Here is a 16,903-nt window from a genome sequence, read left to right on the forward strand (position 1 = left end):
TAATTTAAAATTTTTATGTCATGAAAAGATTTGACAGTTTATAGCTAGCCATTGAAAAGATATAGCCAGTAGCAGGGTAACCAAGCACATTGAAACTAATAACTCAGATCTTCAATATTTGAAGTGAGCATGTAAATAAGACCCCAACAAATATGTGCAAGGACATCACCACTGAGATGCTCTTCTTGGGTATTGACACTGCAAGACTGCCATTTCTGAGCCTAGGAAACTCAATATTAATAAAAGTATTCTAATATTTTGGTTTTATAATGAATTTATGGGTTTTTCCCATAAATTCCCATAAATTAGAATTTGAATTAGTCCAAATACTGTCTCTTAGAAAGATCATTCAGACTCGGGATTGGAATTCTGCATGCCCTTTTTAGAAGCATTTTGAGGACAGTGCAATAGAAAGCAAGAAAGAATTGCTGAACCATAATTGTAGTTAAAGAGTGATTGTTTCCTTGTAACCCTCTACATTTTCTGATACATTTTTGAAGGATATTCTAGAAGTAAAGGAATCATCATAGTTTTTAAACTCAAGTTTGATTGTCGATGACATTTTTTTTTAAGCACAAGAGCTCCTAAGCTGTTTTGAACATGGTTTCATAAAGCATCACTTCTGGGCTATATTTTTTCATTTTCTTTGCTTTTTAAAATTTTCACTCTTTATTGTTATTAATTAAATTTTGGCTTTGACCACATACCCTTGTTATTTGTCACTAAAATTAACGCAGATCAAACATTAAAACTATTGGTTGCATTAGCACATGAACATATGCCACACTGAAAGATTCCTTTCTGATATCATTAAAAAGGATGAGTGTGGGTTCTTACAGGCTCAGCTCAAATAAAACTGCAGGCACTTCACAACTATCATTATCAACAGTAGACAGCCTAATGCTGGAATTTAAATAAACCTGGATGACGAGTGTTTCTTCTTAAAATAACCATGACAAAGTTTTTACTGTCTTCATTTATTGTCTAGACTAGCATTTCTATCTATGCACATCAGCCAGTAGAATATAATACTCAGTTCCTTTAATTCCTTAAACATTTGCATGAACAAATATCCAGCCAACTTGAAAGTACTTATTTTAAGAACTGTGGTAGAATCACTTGATTGGAAATAAATCAGCATTGCACTAGTGTGTTGAGTCGGTGTTTAAAACCTTTATTCTGTATGGTTAAGTTTCAGGATACATAATCTAAACAAAAATCACTCCTTAGCTGCATAACGTCAGGCTGTATGCAAAGTGACACAGCTTCTGACTTGATAAAAACTAAACGATGTTGGATTATCCTTTGTTATGGATTCTTTTTTCTTTTCTTTCTTTTTTTTTTTTTTTAAGAAATAATAGCATCTGGAACCAACATTTGGGCAAGTTTGTTTTTTAGATGTGCATTTAATTTACATAGAAATGCAATTTCCTGTATAATTTAGTATATGTTTTATGAGTATTCTGTTCTTAAGCAAACTTTCTCAAGAAAGTTTTTTTCTCCCACCAAGTTGTTATAGGCAGATTACTTAGTTTTTTAATAATTTAACAGTATGACTATTATTTTTATATTGTTTTAAAGGTTATAGCTTGATATTCTTAAGAATTATTAAATAGCAATAAAGAAAAAACAAATTTTGTTCTTGTTTTTCAGATTCTGCTAGTGTCAACGGAAGAGAAAATATTATAGTGATTCATCCTGATTTTAGGATGATTGTTCTGGCCAACAGACCTGGATTTCCTTTCCTAGGCAATGATTTCTTTGGTACCTTAGGTAAAAATAATCATCATAATAACAAAAACAATAGTAATAATAAAATATTGTCTTAGTAACTAAGCTATTTGGCTGTCGCTGAATGATATTGTCCCACTGTGTGATCATCCCACCCACCATGTGAGAGTATTTGTTATCCCCATTTTAGAGGCAACTATCTGATATTCAGAGAGATGAGCCTTTGTTCTAGGGTCACTTAGATCATGACCATTGGAGCTTGGCTTCATATCTCAGTCCATCTGATTCTAGGGCCTGTTTTCTTAATTACACTATACTTTGTAGTTTAGGACCTCTTAGAATGAAACACAAAATAAGGAATGGTTTTCAGTGTTTGATTTTTGTCTCATCCCCCTAATTATGAAAACGCTTGAGCCCAGCCCTGGGAAGACATTAACTGGAGAGGCCCTATGATAATAATCATCAGGAGCCTTTAAAAAGGACTTCTCTTCTCTGTGGCAAGTGGATAATTCTGGATACTGCTAATTCTCATACTCAACATGAAGCAGCCTCGGTCTCTTAGTAGCATTTTTGATCTAGCAATTCCACATCAAGAAATTTATTTAATGGAAACCTGTGCAATGATTAAGTATAAGGATAGATAATCCAGCACTGTTTATAATAGCAAAGAAAAAAGAGAACAACCCAAATATCCATCCAAATGGGACTGGATAAAGAAATTTTATCATATCCATATAATAGAACACATGCAACTTTTTTTTTAAAAGAATGGGATAAGTTTATCCATGCTGATTAAATTTTAAAATCCTCAAAATATATTAAGTGAAACAAGTTTCAGTGGGTGTAATTGTCTACTATTTGAACTAATAAAAAACAAAAGGCAAAAGGGATGTGTGTACATGTGTATGCTTGCATGTGCACAGAATTTCTCAAGAAGAGCACACAGTATGTCTTCCACATCCTCTTATCTCTCTAACTTTATGTTCTATTCTGCTCAGTGCTGTTATCCCCATCACTCATTCTGTTCCAGGCACTCTTCTCTCCTGCCTCATCCTTGAACATGCCAGGTATCTTGCCTTAGGGTCTTTGCACTAGCTGAACCCTCTGCCTGGAATACTCTCCCCCCAGATCTCTGCATTTGCTCAGATGTCCTCTCCTCATGAGACCTACCTGACTGACATCACCAGCTACCACCATTTCTGATGTCCTACACTGTGCTTTTCTTTTTCTTTGAAACACACAGTTTGTTTTTTTTATTAAGGTATCATTGATATACAATCTTTAAAGATTTCATATGAGCAACACTGTGGTTATTACATTCACCCATATTACCAAGTCCCTCCACAAACCCCATTGCAGTGACTGTCCATAAACATAGTAAGATGCTATAGAGTCACTACTTATCTTCTTCGTGCTGTACTGCCTTCCGCATGATCCCCCTACATTATGTGTGCTAATCATAATGCACCTTAAACCCCTTGTCCCTCCCTTCCAACCCAGCCTCCCCGCCTCCTTCCCTTTGGTAACCACTGTTCCCTTCTTGGAATCTGTGAATCTGCTGCTTTTTTGTTCCTTCCGTTTTATACTTCGTTGTTATACTTCACAAATTAGTGAAATCATTTGGTACTTGTCTTTCTCCACTTGGCTTATTTCACTGAGCATAATACCCTCTAGCTTCATCCATGTTGTTCCAAATGGTAGTATTTGTTTTTTTCTTATGGCTGAGTAATATTCCATTGTGTATATGTACCACATCTTCTTTATCCACTCATCTGCTAATGGACACTTAGGTTGCTTCCATATCTTGCCTATTGTAAATAGTGCTACGATAAATATAGGAGTGTATATGTCTTTTTGAATCTGGGATCTTATTTTCTTCAGGTAAATTCCTAGGAGTGGAATTCCTAGGTCAAATGGTATTTCTATTTTTAGTTTTTTTGAGGAACCTCCATATTGCTTTCCATAATGGTTGAACTAATTTACATTCCCACCAGCAGTGTAGGAGGGTTCCCCTTTCTCCGCATCCTTGCCAGCGTTTGTTGTTGCTTGTCTTTTGGATGTTGAACGTCCTAACTGGTGTGAGGTGTTATTGTGGTTTTAATTTGCATTTCCCTGATAATTAGTGATGTGGATCATCTTTTCATGTGCCTATTGGCCATCTGAATTTCTTCTTTGGAGAAGTGTCTGTTCATATGCTCTGCCCATTTAATTATGTTATTCGCTTTTTGTGTGTTGAGGCATGTGAGTTCTTTATATATTTTGGATGTTAACCCCTTATCGGATATGTTGCTTATGAATATATTCTCCCATATGGTAGGTTGCCTTTTTGTTCTACTGATGGTGTCCTTTGCCCTACAGAAGCTTTTTAGTTTCTTATAGTCCCATTTGTTCATTTTTGCTTTGTTTTCCCTTGCTTGTGGAAATGCATTCAGGAAAAAATTGCACATGTTTATGTTCAAGAGATTTTGCCTATGTTTTCTTCTAAGAGTTTTATGGTTTCATGACTTACATTCAGGTCTTTGATCCATTTTGAGTTTACTCTTGTGTATGGAGTTAGACACCATAGTCCAGTTTCATTCTCTTACATGTAGCTGTCCAGTTTTGCCAACACCAGTTTGTATATCCATGGCTCCTTTATTGTATATTAATTGGCCGTATATGTTTGGGTTTATATCTGGGCTCTCTAGTCTGTTCTATTGATCTATGGGTCTGTTCTTGTGCCAGTACCAAATTGTCTTGATTACTGTGGCTTTGTAGTGGAGTTTGAAGTTGGGGAGCATAATCCACCCAGCTTTATTCTTCCTTCTCAAGTTTGCTTTGGCTATTCGGGGTCTTTTGCTGTTCCATATGAATTTTAGAACTATTTGTTCTAGTTCATTGAAGAATGCTTTTGGTATTTTGGTAGGGATTGCATTGAATCTGTAGATTGCTTTAGGCAGGATGGCCATTTTGACAATATTAATTCTTCCTATCCATGAGCATGGGATGTATTAACATTTATTGGTGTTTTATTTCTCTCAGGAGTGTCTTGTAGTTTTCAGGGTAGAGGTCTTTCACCTCCTTGGTTAGGTTTATTCCTAGGTATTTTATTCTTTTTGATGCAATTGTGAATGGAATTGTTTTCCTGATTTCTCTTTCTGCTAGTTCATCGTTAGTATATAGGAATACGATAGATTTCTGTGTATTGATTTTGTATCCTGCAACTTTGCTGAATTCAGTTACTAGTTCTAGTAGTTTTGGGGTAGATTCTTCAGGGTTTTTTATGTACAATATCATGTTCCTCTGCAAACAGTGACAGTTTAACTTCTTCCTTACCAATCCGGATGCCTTTTATTTCTTTATGTTGTCTGATTGCCATGGCTAGGACCTCTAATACTATGCTGAATAAAAGTGGAGAGAGTGGGCATCCTTGTCTTCTTCCTGACCTTAGAGGAAAAACTTCTAGTTTTTCACTGGTAAGTATGATGTTGACTTTGGGTTTGTCATATATGGCCTTTATTATGTTGAGGTTCTTGCCCTCGATACCCATTTTGTTGAGAGTTTTTATCATGAATTGATGTTGAATTTTGTCGAATGCTTTTTCAGCATCTATTGAGATGAACATGTGACTTCTACCCTTTTCTTGTTGAAGTGGTGGATGATATTGATGGTGAAATGTATAGTTTCTATCATTTGTATTTATTGTTTATCATCTCCCTAATGCCAGTTTATAAACTATGAGGACAGAAATGTTGTAGTTTTCATCACTGATACATGTAAAGTACCTAGAGTAGTACTTGGTATATGGTATAAATCAGTTGATGAGAGAACAAATGAGGGGTCAATTATAGTTTCATGTTAGTGTTGCATTTGATTTTAAGCAAAAAAGATGAAAACTGTTCTTCACATTTGTATTTGAATGGGTTTAATCTGTGAGATACAAGCTTGAAGTTATCATAGCTTGCATTTAATTCAGTTGTTTTTATGAATATATAATAATGATAAAATAATTGTTTGAAAGTTTCTAAGTCAAAGTGAGATCTAGATATCCTTTCTTTCTAAAATGAACATATGAAGTAAATCTGTTTAGTTTCACTTTCTTTGGTCCCTGGCCTGTTGGTTTATGAATCAGCAGAAGGTCATGAACTTTTAATATGAGAAATTCATCTCTCTTGAGCATAGACTGTATTTTTCTAGTATATTCCCAGTAGCCTAAATTACAGATGAATTATTTTGTGTTTCTACATTACTTTTTCCTGACTCTGATTTAGACATTGTCTCTGCAGTTTCACTTCTCCAAAACTAACTTCTAAAGTATATTCTAGTAATCTGCACAACCTATAAATTGTTTAGAGATTGGTGATAGTGATCCCCCCTTCTTTAGTACATAAAGTAGCAAACATATGAGATAGATGTATATAATGTCTGAAGATATTCAATGTATGTTAAAGTTAAAAATGCAGTCTCAGAACCATATGAAGGGTATTTTTCCAATTGATGAAAAGGAGTATGTTTGTATGTATGCATAGTCTTTTGATATGGACATAGGTGTAGAAGAATAAATACACTGAGCTATTAATGCTGGGTGCCTGTAGAGGGGAGGGCCTAGGGTTGGCAGAGACAGGAGGGGGGCTTCTCTTTTTTGCTCTTTGTATTTGTGTATCTCCCAGTGAGATTGTATTCACATGCTGTATAATTTTTAACAGAAATAAATATATGCAGGATAAACTGCTCATCACTCAGTTTCTTTTTCTTTTTCTTTAGTCATCTGCTTTCTTCTCTGTACCAACCTGTCTTTGTTGGATGGGCTGGGCTTTCTGTGCAATTCTACACATTGAAAAATAGAAGTGCTTTGGTAGACAACCAATGACTCTTTAAGTGACCATTCTGTATTTCCTGTTCATTATGATGGATTAGTTACATGCTAAATGTGAGTATTTTTTCTCGTATAGGTGATATTTTTAGCTGCCATGCAGTTGACAATCCCAAACCCCACTCAGAGCTCGAAATGCTCAGGCAGTATGGACCAAGTGTGCCCAACCCGATCCTTCAGAAGCTCGTGGCTGCCTTTGGAGAGCTGAGGAATTTAGCTGACCAAGGGATTATTAACTATCCGTATTCCACCAGAGAAGTTGTCAACATAGTGAAGCATTTACAGGTGTGTCATGCCCCTATGTGTAAAGGTTTAAGAGAAGCCATTATTCTTGCTTTTTTAGACTGTTTAATTTACACCAAGTCTTTCCATTTCTATAAGTACAATACTGATGCAGATGATATAATATGAAGTGTTTGTGAACTAAATTTTGAATCTGGGATACCAGTGAACATTTTGTGTTTCGCCTTTGAATCGACTATGGCAAGGTTCTGTGCCATGGCCATTACTAAGTCGCTAGGAAATTTGGCAGAGGTTTTTTAGGGGAATGGGAGAAGGCAAGAGAGGGAGACAGCAGGGAAAGTTTACTACTATTTGACTTTATGCTACAAGCCTGTGGTATCTGAGTGAAAAATATTTTCATTTTGAAAACAAAAGACTTGGAGATAGAAGACTAGGAACTAACAGCATTGAGTATATACTTATAAATTCTGCAAGAAAGTTTTATAAGATAGAGTAAGTGGGCAGGAGAATGAAATTCCTTATAGCCATATGTAGTCAACCTTGGTGAAAGAAATTTAAAAACCCATTAAATTCTACTTTCATAAGAAGTAATGGTCTCCTGGCTATCAGTCAAAACCTAATAACTCACCGCTGCCCCATTCCCCAACCCTCCAAGGAAAACCTAGAATGGAAAATAGAAAACTTTATTCTACCTGCAAACCCACGGTAAGTCCAGCTCAGATCCCAGTGCCTAAAGAAAATCCAGAGTCAGTAAGGCCGTGAGGACACCACCAGGATACAGCTAGCTGTTAGGAGTGTTTGTTTTCTTTCCCTCTGCTGTTCCCCATTTCTCTATCCTCTGTGCTTTTTATCTTCTTCTTCCCTTCTTTTCTTGCTCTTCTGTGTCTTTTTTTCATCTATTCATATATCTGTGACTTCTCTAAATACTTTTATTCAGGTATTCTACACTCTATTTATTTAAATAGTGTTTTTTAAGTTGGTCAATCTGGTACTTATATTAAAAGCAGGAGATTTCAGAAAGCCAGAGTCACTGAACACCAGGACCTGATCCTCTTTAAGAGAATTGTTCTTCCTCCAAAAGGAAAACATTAAATCATCAGAGAAAACACTAAAAAAGAAAACTGTACATAAATTCCTCCTATCTTTTTATCTGATATGGCTAGTAAATGGCTGCTAACATTCATTTGATCATTATTGTTCTATTAGTTTTATAAATCATTATAATATTGTATATTTTATCACATGCATAACAAGGGAATTTTTTTTATACAGAAATTTCCTGCTGAAGGTCTCGCCACTGTGGTTAGGAATGTGTTTGACTTTGATTCCTACAACAATGACATGAGGGAGATTTTGATTAACACTTTACACAAACATGGGATACCCATCGGAGCGAAGCCTACCAGTGTGCAGCTGGCGAAGGAGTAAGGCAAACTCACAATTGATCAAATATTCTTGAGTATTTCCGTTCTGATTCTTAAATACTGATAATTCTGAATCTTCCTGTTATACTTTACTAAACTGAGTTGGTGTGGAAATTCCTTTCCACAAGTGAGCTTTTCAAACATATGTTGCTATTTGTTGGCTGGATTTCAGTCAAATAGCATTATTTGTAGGCCTGTAAATTGAGAATTTCAATTATTTTGATTGTCCCATGAGTAGATGTAATATAATCAAATAAAGGGAAATACTTGTTTCTTGAACAGTCTCTGTCCTTTTGTTGAATTACTATGACTGTCATTATTTCCTAATCTAGTGCAAAATCATTGTACAAACATGAAAACTACATAAAGGGATAATATGTACTTGGTTAAGATGTTCTTATTTATGCTACCATATTTTTGTGTTATGATAGTTTTCTGTATTTATAGTCATTTTAACTTAAGAGATTTTTGGTTGCTTATTTCAGCTTGACAGATGAAAGAGGTAGTGAAGACAAATGGATTTTCATCATGTGGGCCGGCTGCCTGCCTTTTATTTTGTAATTACAGGCTATGTACTTAACCTTAGTAAAGAATCTTGCAAATATGTTGTTAGCCAGAAAGGCAGTTGACAGGTTATTAGTAGAGTAATTGTCAGTGTAGATTCACTAGAAATTAGTTTTAAATGTGTATAACTTACTGATGATTTCTTAATTTATTAATCTTTCTCTATAAAAAATGGTTAATTATAATAAATTCCCAGGGAAAATAATTATGTTAAATTATTATTTAACTTTAGTCTCATGTAGGAGGCACTCTCTGCCTTCCTTAGGGAAAAAAATTGTTAAATATAAATTCATGATTAGTCCAGCTATATATCTGTAAGTATGTATAAGTATATATACATACACATACACACACACACATATATATCCTACATGTATGCACCATCTTTGTATACATCTATTCTTTGAAGTTATTATAGAAACTTGTCAGAATATTTGACAATAAAGACAAATTGTTAAAGCTTTAACAGTTTCTTCAATAATTTCTTAAAGAGAAACAAATATTTCCCTTTTGTGGTAAAAGCACAAGATGGACTCATATTAGGAATTATCAGTGAATTAGTTTTGTTATTAATGAATGAGTAAAATTTTTTTTGAGGAGTAATTTGGTGTCAGTCGCTAATACGTAACACTTCTGTAAAACACTATTTTATTGATTGATTAGCAGTGTTTATGGGCATTTGGAAACTAGTTTGGTAATTTAATGGGTATAGCATATCTTTGATACTAGAAAAGCTCAAGAATTTGTCTTTAATATACAAACTTCCATTAGTACTCATGTTTTATATTTCCTTTTTATACACTGTATCTTTATTTTCAATTGGAAATAAGATAGTTTCTATTACCATTAACAAATGTGTACAATTAAGAGTTCTAGCTTCATAGAAACTGGGCTTGTGATTTAAAATAGCTTTTTTTGTGCACTTGCACAACTTGAAATAAAAATTAAAACACAAATTAGTTGGTAAGATCAATCAGAAAATTGTTGGCAATTTAAGTTGCTAAGGAAAACAGATAAAATGATTTAACTTATTCATTACTGTCGTCAGTTCTAAACTGAAAAATTCTTGCCATGGCTTATTAATTCTTGCTGTTACAAGGTTAATTCCAACTCTAGTACCTACTGATGAGTGGAAGCAGAAGTCCACGGAAGCTGGGAACAACATTCATGCCTAAGATGGGCATGGAAACAAGTAGTTACCCACCCACTGCATATAGCCAAAGTCAGACTTACAGCAGACGTGCAAGATGAGTGAATTTTCCCCAGGGGGCAGAGATAATAGTAGACTACAGTTCGTACAGCTGAAGCATTTTTTCCTGGTCTGTAAGTTGTAGATGACTTGAGCAGCTGAAATGTAGGGATGTTGTTTTTTTGTTGTCTGTCAGTGAAATCCAGAGGTTCCGTTCATCTGCTTCTATCAAATTACCCGCCCTGTCCTTTGAGAGGATATGGTAAATTGAATGGCTTGGGAATTTAGCATTTACACTCAATCTGTATGCCTGGGTCAGACATGGAGAAGCAGACTTATCCTGTTGGTAAAAAGAAGGCATTTTATTATAGATAGCATAACCACCAACTTACCTTCTTATTCGGCATTTTTGAGAATGGCAGGGGTCATTAATAACAACAACTCTGTAAAAACTCTGAAGTAAGACTGTCCTAGTGAGCCCAGTCTGTATGGTCATTTTCATAGGGGTAATAAGGTTCCTTATTCTAACATTCTTTGCCTTTTAATGCAATCTTAATTTTCTTTCATCTGCTCAAATGAAAAACACTTTCCTTTTTCCCCCTAGAGTAACACACTATTAATAGTAATCAGATAGACTTCTGAAAATTTAAAGTTGCCCCCATGCAGTCTTATATAAGATTTGCTTTGACTTTTCTAGAATTTTTGCAAAATCTTTTACTTCACTAGCCCTTTCGCTACACCAGCTCTTCAAGGCTGCCCCTGCCCACCTCTACAGATACTGCATTAGGGAAGAAGATCCACACTGGATTTCTGTTTCTAAGAAAGAAGGACGAAATATTTTAATTACTGTTAATATCCTTTTTCCCTGAATAAAAAATTCTTGCTGCAACTTGTTGATTTTTCTTGTTCTCTAATCCATCCCCAGAGTTCATTGGATGGGGGCAAAACTGCACTGAGTCCAATGAGATAGTCACATTCACACTTAAGATAGAGATAGAAAAGTTTTTCACTAAAAAAGAGATGTAAGGCAGAAGTTGTAGAAGAGAGAATTTTTCACATGGTGCAGAGGTGATACTTGACCACTCTTGGATGGTCTTCTGCCTTCCTCCTCAGCTGAAATCAGAATATGCTTTGGCTTTGGTGATGTCCTGTTCACGCTCTTTAGAGAAATTCCAAAGGAGAGATACTTTCTCTTTTGTTCTAATTAGTGCAGTGATGGTACCTATCTCATAGGTCCCTGCACATTTTTTAAAGGCCCAGTTTGATATTAGGAGGTGCATATGACTTGTCTTCTTTGCTAAACCTTGGCTAAAGCTGATACTTTTAGGCTCTTACTGGGTGGTTATTTTACTTTGTTTGATCACACTATAGTGGAGCCTTCTTGATCTTCAGTATATTCCCAGATCTTAATACTGGGATCAGAATTGGCTATCTAGACCCCCACATCGCATCTGTCTCTTCCCACTAGTGCCTCCTGGGAATTCTTAGTTATTCCCTTTTAAGTTTCAAATACAGTGAAAAGGATATGCCAGGGGAATAGTGAACATTACAAATAAGGGGCACATTGGAAGAAACAGGGGGTTTGGATTAAAATCTGAGCTCTTAAAAAATATAATCAGAGCTCTTAAGTTTCAAATGTCATTGCTGGGACATATACACACACATATATAATTAGGTCCGAACATCCAGCCAAAGTCATATAAATTATCTTACCTAAGGTTGGAAAGCTAACAGGGGTAGAGCTATAATATACATCATTTTAATTCCAATTCTAAGGATATATATAAGCAGATTGACATGTAGATTGTAGGCAATTTCTATATCAGAATTACTCTTTGGACACTGAAAATTACCAATAGTTTTAGTTTGGAAGGGCCTTGAGGCTTTAGGTATTCAACTTGGAAATCATCACTGGCTATGATGTCATACATGTGTAATACACAAGTTCTTATTCTTCACAGTTATTGTAGATTCAGACTTTGAGGTTTTAGCCATGCTTACAATGAAAAGTAAGTCAAAAGTAAATCAATGTAGACTTTGTCTTTAAAAGGATATCTGTCTAGAATTGGTTTTCTATTTTAAAGACTTATCCTGAGTATTTGGAACATCAATAGCAGCTGCTGCTTCTCAGAGAACCAGGACAAACTGTGGGGTCTTCAAAGGACCAGAGGCCTCAAAGACCACCCCCAACTAAGGCCTCGCTTTGGAGTAGTTTCATTAGGTTTATCTTTGAAAATAGAAATGATGATCAGTTTGCTGTTTATCCCATTAAACTAAGAGACTCTCTGTGTGCTTCTCCCATTTTCCAAAATATTATATGCTCTAATTTTCTTTTTGTAGTCTTAGTTTCTACAAATGAGTTCACATTGTTAATCATGGAGTTCTAAAGTGTGCAATTCCATTCTGCATGATAATTGCTTTCACTAATGTAAAAGAACTCTTAGTTTTAAAAAATAAAGGTTTACATAATGACATCTCAGAACTATTATAAGCAGAAGGTTGGTATTGTGTTTTATGCTTCATGGTTTTTGCCCTGTATTCTCAAGTAGCTTCATAGCCATTTCACTCACTTTCAGCTCCTTTATGGAGGCGCAGAAAAAAAATGTTTAATATAACCAATCTACATAGAAATTGTCAAGATTTGTGAGTATTTTTTCATACTAATCTTAAGCAATCTCACAAAATTATCCTTGAACCCTTAGACATTTGTAAGTATGATCTGTCACCTGGGTGGATGGGAATCCCCAAACCCCTTATAACTAACTCTCCCAAATACACCTACGAAATAGATTGCATCATTTGTTGAGAGTCACACAGTCAGGATGCAGTGGGGAAGATATGCTGTGGTAGTTTGCAATTTACCACGGTGGTAAGAAACAAGTAGGGAATATGTTGGTGCTTCTAATGTAACCAAGCATTCCCACACTTAACAAACACCATAAATCAACCATTTCTGGCAGGGAGTCAGAATTACAAAGGAGGAGAAGGCTCAGTACCTGCCTTCAAGAAGGTCATGTATAACTGGGGAGGCACTGAGTACTGAGTGACTTGTTTTCTTTTAGAGCCACATGAGAACAAAGAGGTAGTAATGCTCCCTTTTGCCCAGGAGGAAAGGCAGGGAGGATAACCAAGCTGGGTCTTTGAAGGATTATGGCTAGGCTCTCTCCTGGCAAATTGAGACAGTTGTGAAGAAGGCATGGTGCATTTTGGAAACTGCAAGTAGTTTGGTGACTAAAACTAGGGTAAATGAGGGCATGCTGTGTGGTGAGGCTTGAAGGGAGAGAAGGGTGAGGGGGCATCACAGAAGAATTTTAAGCTAGAGAGTAGCATGGTCAGATTCATAATTTAGAAGGATCCTTTTGGTTTTCTAAAGATAACAAATGGAACATCAGTGAAGCTGGGGGCAGCAAGACCCATTGGGAAGGAGCCACAGGGTTCCAGGTGAGGAAGGTGAGGGCCTAGGTTGTGGCCGCAGAAATGAGGGACGTAAGTAGGTGAGATGTTGGTGGCAGAATTGGTGGATTCTGGGTGCCAGGGAGTCAAGTGAGTAAGATGTATGTCTTACCCTCAACTAACTCACAGTCTTGTTGGAAAACATGTAAACTACCAACCTTGTAATGGAATGTTGTACTCCAAGTGCTACATTCACAGTAGGGTTCTCTCATTCTATGAGCCCTTCTTGTGGGAAATGGCCATTTTGGTTTTCTCTTGGAAAATTTCCAACTGGGAGAGATTCAGGCCCAGTCATTCTTGATGTAGATAATTAGAAAAGGAAGGAACTTAAGATTTGAAAATACTAAGATGTGGTTGGTAAAGCAGATGGCAAAAAAAGAGGCATTTGTATAGTAAAATTTGAAGAAAAAGGAGAGAAAGGAAATGTAGGCCCCAAAAACTGTAATCTGGAGATTTCTGTGAGGAGGAAGACAGCTAGCGATGCATGTAGCAAGCTGACGACACCAAGCTGTCACCCGCTTCGGCGTGGACTGACGCCGGGCGCCGGCACTAAGACTGCAGTGTCCCTCTGCGTGTCAGGGAGCGTGTTTGAGAAGGATCAGCCAAGAATGGCAAATTTCCCCAAATCTTTTCCCACCTTATATATCCTAATTACTCTTCATGTCTGTGACCTCAGCAGAACCTAGGTGGCACATGAGCACAAATCAAAATTATAAAGTGAAAACCATAATGTCCAAATGCAAGTCAGGTAAAGAAAGGAAAAATCCACATACTCATGTGCGTATGTTTGCAGCTAAGAAAAACTCATTTACCAACATCATGTGAGACTGTAAAGAAGGAGATTCAGAAGTTTCTACGAAACAGGGGAGGGTATCTGGGAACAGTAGTCCCCATTATTAGTAAACACTAAAGTGTTTAAAGAGGTTTTTCTATTTTATTTAGTGTGCTGACTTTTTATTTTAGTAAATATAAATGTATACAAGAGATTTTTTATAAATTCACTTCTGACCATTCTCACTAAAACTTGATTCCTATCAGGTCTTAAATGTGAAAATTGCAAATTCTACAGAACTCTCTCCTAAGAGTTTCTCAGGGTTCCATAGGTGCACATTTCTACAGGAACCCAGAAGAGCAAGAGATTCATTCTGCCCAGAAAGAAGAAATATGGGCGAGAGATGAAAGGGGAAGTGACATTTGAATTGGGCCTTAAGAATGAGAAGGATTTCATCAAAGAGGCAGTAGTAGAAAGGAATCCTGGGCAGAGGTAATGGCCTCATGGAAGCATGGAAATGTATAATATATTCAGGAAGAGCAAGTAGCAGTTCAAGGTGACTAAGGCATAAGTTGGCCGGAGAGTAAGAGGAAAGGGTAAGAGCTGAAGGTAGAAATATTTGTCAGGGTTATTCTGTGAAAGTCTCCCATAAACTCAGTTGGACAATCCTACTTAACTTTTACCAGAGGTTGGATTTAAAACATTAGGCATGAATAAGGACCACTAAAATTGGAATTGTTCTTTTTCTTTTCAAAGATGGTAGTAATTGGTGAATTTTTTGGAGTTGATGGAACTACGCTGGAGGGTAATTTTCCCTTGAAAATTAGTCGTTTTTGTGGTAAGGAAATGTTTTAGGAATTGTTGATAATAGGTATGTCAACAACTTCCAACTGCAAAATGCCCCTAGAAAGATCTAAATCTTTTTCATGTGTTTCCTTCATATTCCAGAAACAGTATTGGCAAATGTTCAGAAAAGGCAGAGATTTGCCAGGACGTACTCTTTAAAGCCTTAACTCACCTCTTTATGGAAACAGTCTCACATGTCATTCATAGTCTATTACTTGACTTTGGTGTCCGTATGCATCATGTTATGAATTATATGGATGCTTAGAAAAAAATTTTTTTTTCATCTCTGTAACTTGTTCAAGTGCTATGTAATTTGACCTGGGTCACAATTTTCATATTCACCTTTCTTTGAGTTAAAGAATTTACTTCCACAAGGGATTAGGAAACATTACAACATATAAGTTGAAATGCTTCATTGTTTTAGAAAACATAAATTCATGAAAATAAAAAGTAATGCTATTTATAGACCTTAAGTTGATCCTACTCTCCCTTAAAATCAAATCCAGACATCATTCCAGCTAGGACCCTAAGAAAGTTAAACAATACAAGTGACAGGATCTTAAAACCACAGAAAATACCATTGTTGGTATCAAATCAGGTATAACAGCTTAAGTCTGGTTAGAGTTGGAGGACAGATTTCAGAATGGAATATAGGACCTTTTGCTAATTGGTTATTAGTTTAGAGTTACCCCGAAATTAATGATTATGTTTCAAATTCTAAAGTTTATTCATACTCCCAAATATAATGCTTTCCCTTTCCCCTAATTGCTTAATTTGTTGAATAGGAGAGAGTTAGTAATGGTCAGATTTTTCCAAAGCTTATTGGGAGGGCTCAGAAGTGGAAAACAAATGAAGGACTTTGGTTTACCTCACTTAGCCAACCTGGAGCCTACAGGAACAGTCTAGAAACAACACTTCATGTTCCCAAGGAGCAGGACGGAGTCAATTTGTTGTGCAACTCCAGAACACCCTGCATTGTGTCTCTCAGTTACAGTCTTTGCCGCCAACAGCATCTTGTTACACAGTTTGAGAATAGCTGCCATACGGGATACCTTCCCAAACCCTGCCAATCAGTGAGGGCTATTTTAGATGGAACCAGGCAGCCTGTAACTTTCATCACTATTATTTAGAATGAGCTGACAAGTTCAAACCAGATTTCGTGATTATCCCTGAAATTGTCTGTAAAAACTAAAGTTGAGAAACGTTAATTTTTTTCAATAGATGAAGGTTTTTTAACATTTGTATATTTTTGAAAGAAAACTGTAAAATATGTAAAATATATTAGATTCATTTTTTTTTAAGGCAAGATATCAGCCTATCAACCATTGAATCATTTCATTAAGCAATTCTCCACTTCTAATTAGATTTCAAGATGTGTAACTCTTTCTGTGGTCTTCAAAGAGCCAATATGGAATGTATTAGAGCTTCTTTTTTTTTTTTAATTTTGTTATCATTAATCCACAATTACATGAAGAACATCATGTTTACTAGGGTCCCTCCTTCACCAAGTGCCCCCCACAAACCCCATTACAGTCACTGTCCATCAGCGTAGTAAGATGTTGTAGAATCACTACTCGTCTTCTCTGTGTTGCACAGCCCTCCCAGTGCCCTCCCTCCCACTACACATGCTAATCGTAATGCCCCCTTTCTTTTTCCTCACCCTTACCCCTCACTTCCTTCCCATCTTCTCCAGTCCCTTTCCCTTTGGTAACTGTCAGTCCATTCTTGGGTTCTGTGATTCTGCTGCTGTTTTGTTCCTTCAGTTTTTCTTTGTTCTTATACTCCACAGATGAGTGAAATCATTTAGTATTTCTCTTTCTCCGCTTGGC

General features: G+C 36.2%; 1 protein-coding gene across 5 annotated transcripts in view; it reads left to right on the forward strand.

The window, feature by feature from the left end:
- VWA8 (von Willebrand factor A domain containing 8) overlaps nt 1-16,903 on the forward strand; it is a 392,879-nt gene that overhangs the window by 224,646 nt on the left and 151,330 nt on the right. For all 5 annotated transcript variants that reach the window (XM_057494495.1, XM_036932428.2, XM_036932430.2 and 2 more), the window contains 3 exons: nt 1,654-1,773; nt 6,663-6,868; nt 8,099-8,250. In XM_057494495.1, the coding sequence (XP_057350478.1) occupies nt 1,654-1,773; nt 6,663-6,868; nt 8,099-8,250 (478 nt within the window). The remainder of the gene's footprint in view (nt 1-1,653; nt 1,774-6,662; nt 6,869-8,098; nt 8,251-16,903) is intronic.

This window comes from Manis pentadactyla, chromosome 17 (genome assembly GCF_030020395.1).
Source record: "Manis pentadactyla isolate mManPen7 chromosome 17, mManPen7.hap1, whole genome shotgun sequence".
NCBI lineage: Eukaryota > Metazoa > Chordata > Mammalia > Pholidota > Manidae > Manis > Manis pentadactyla.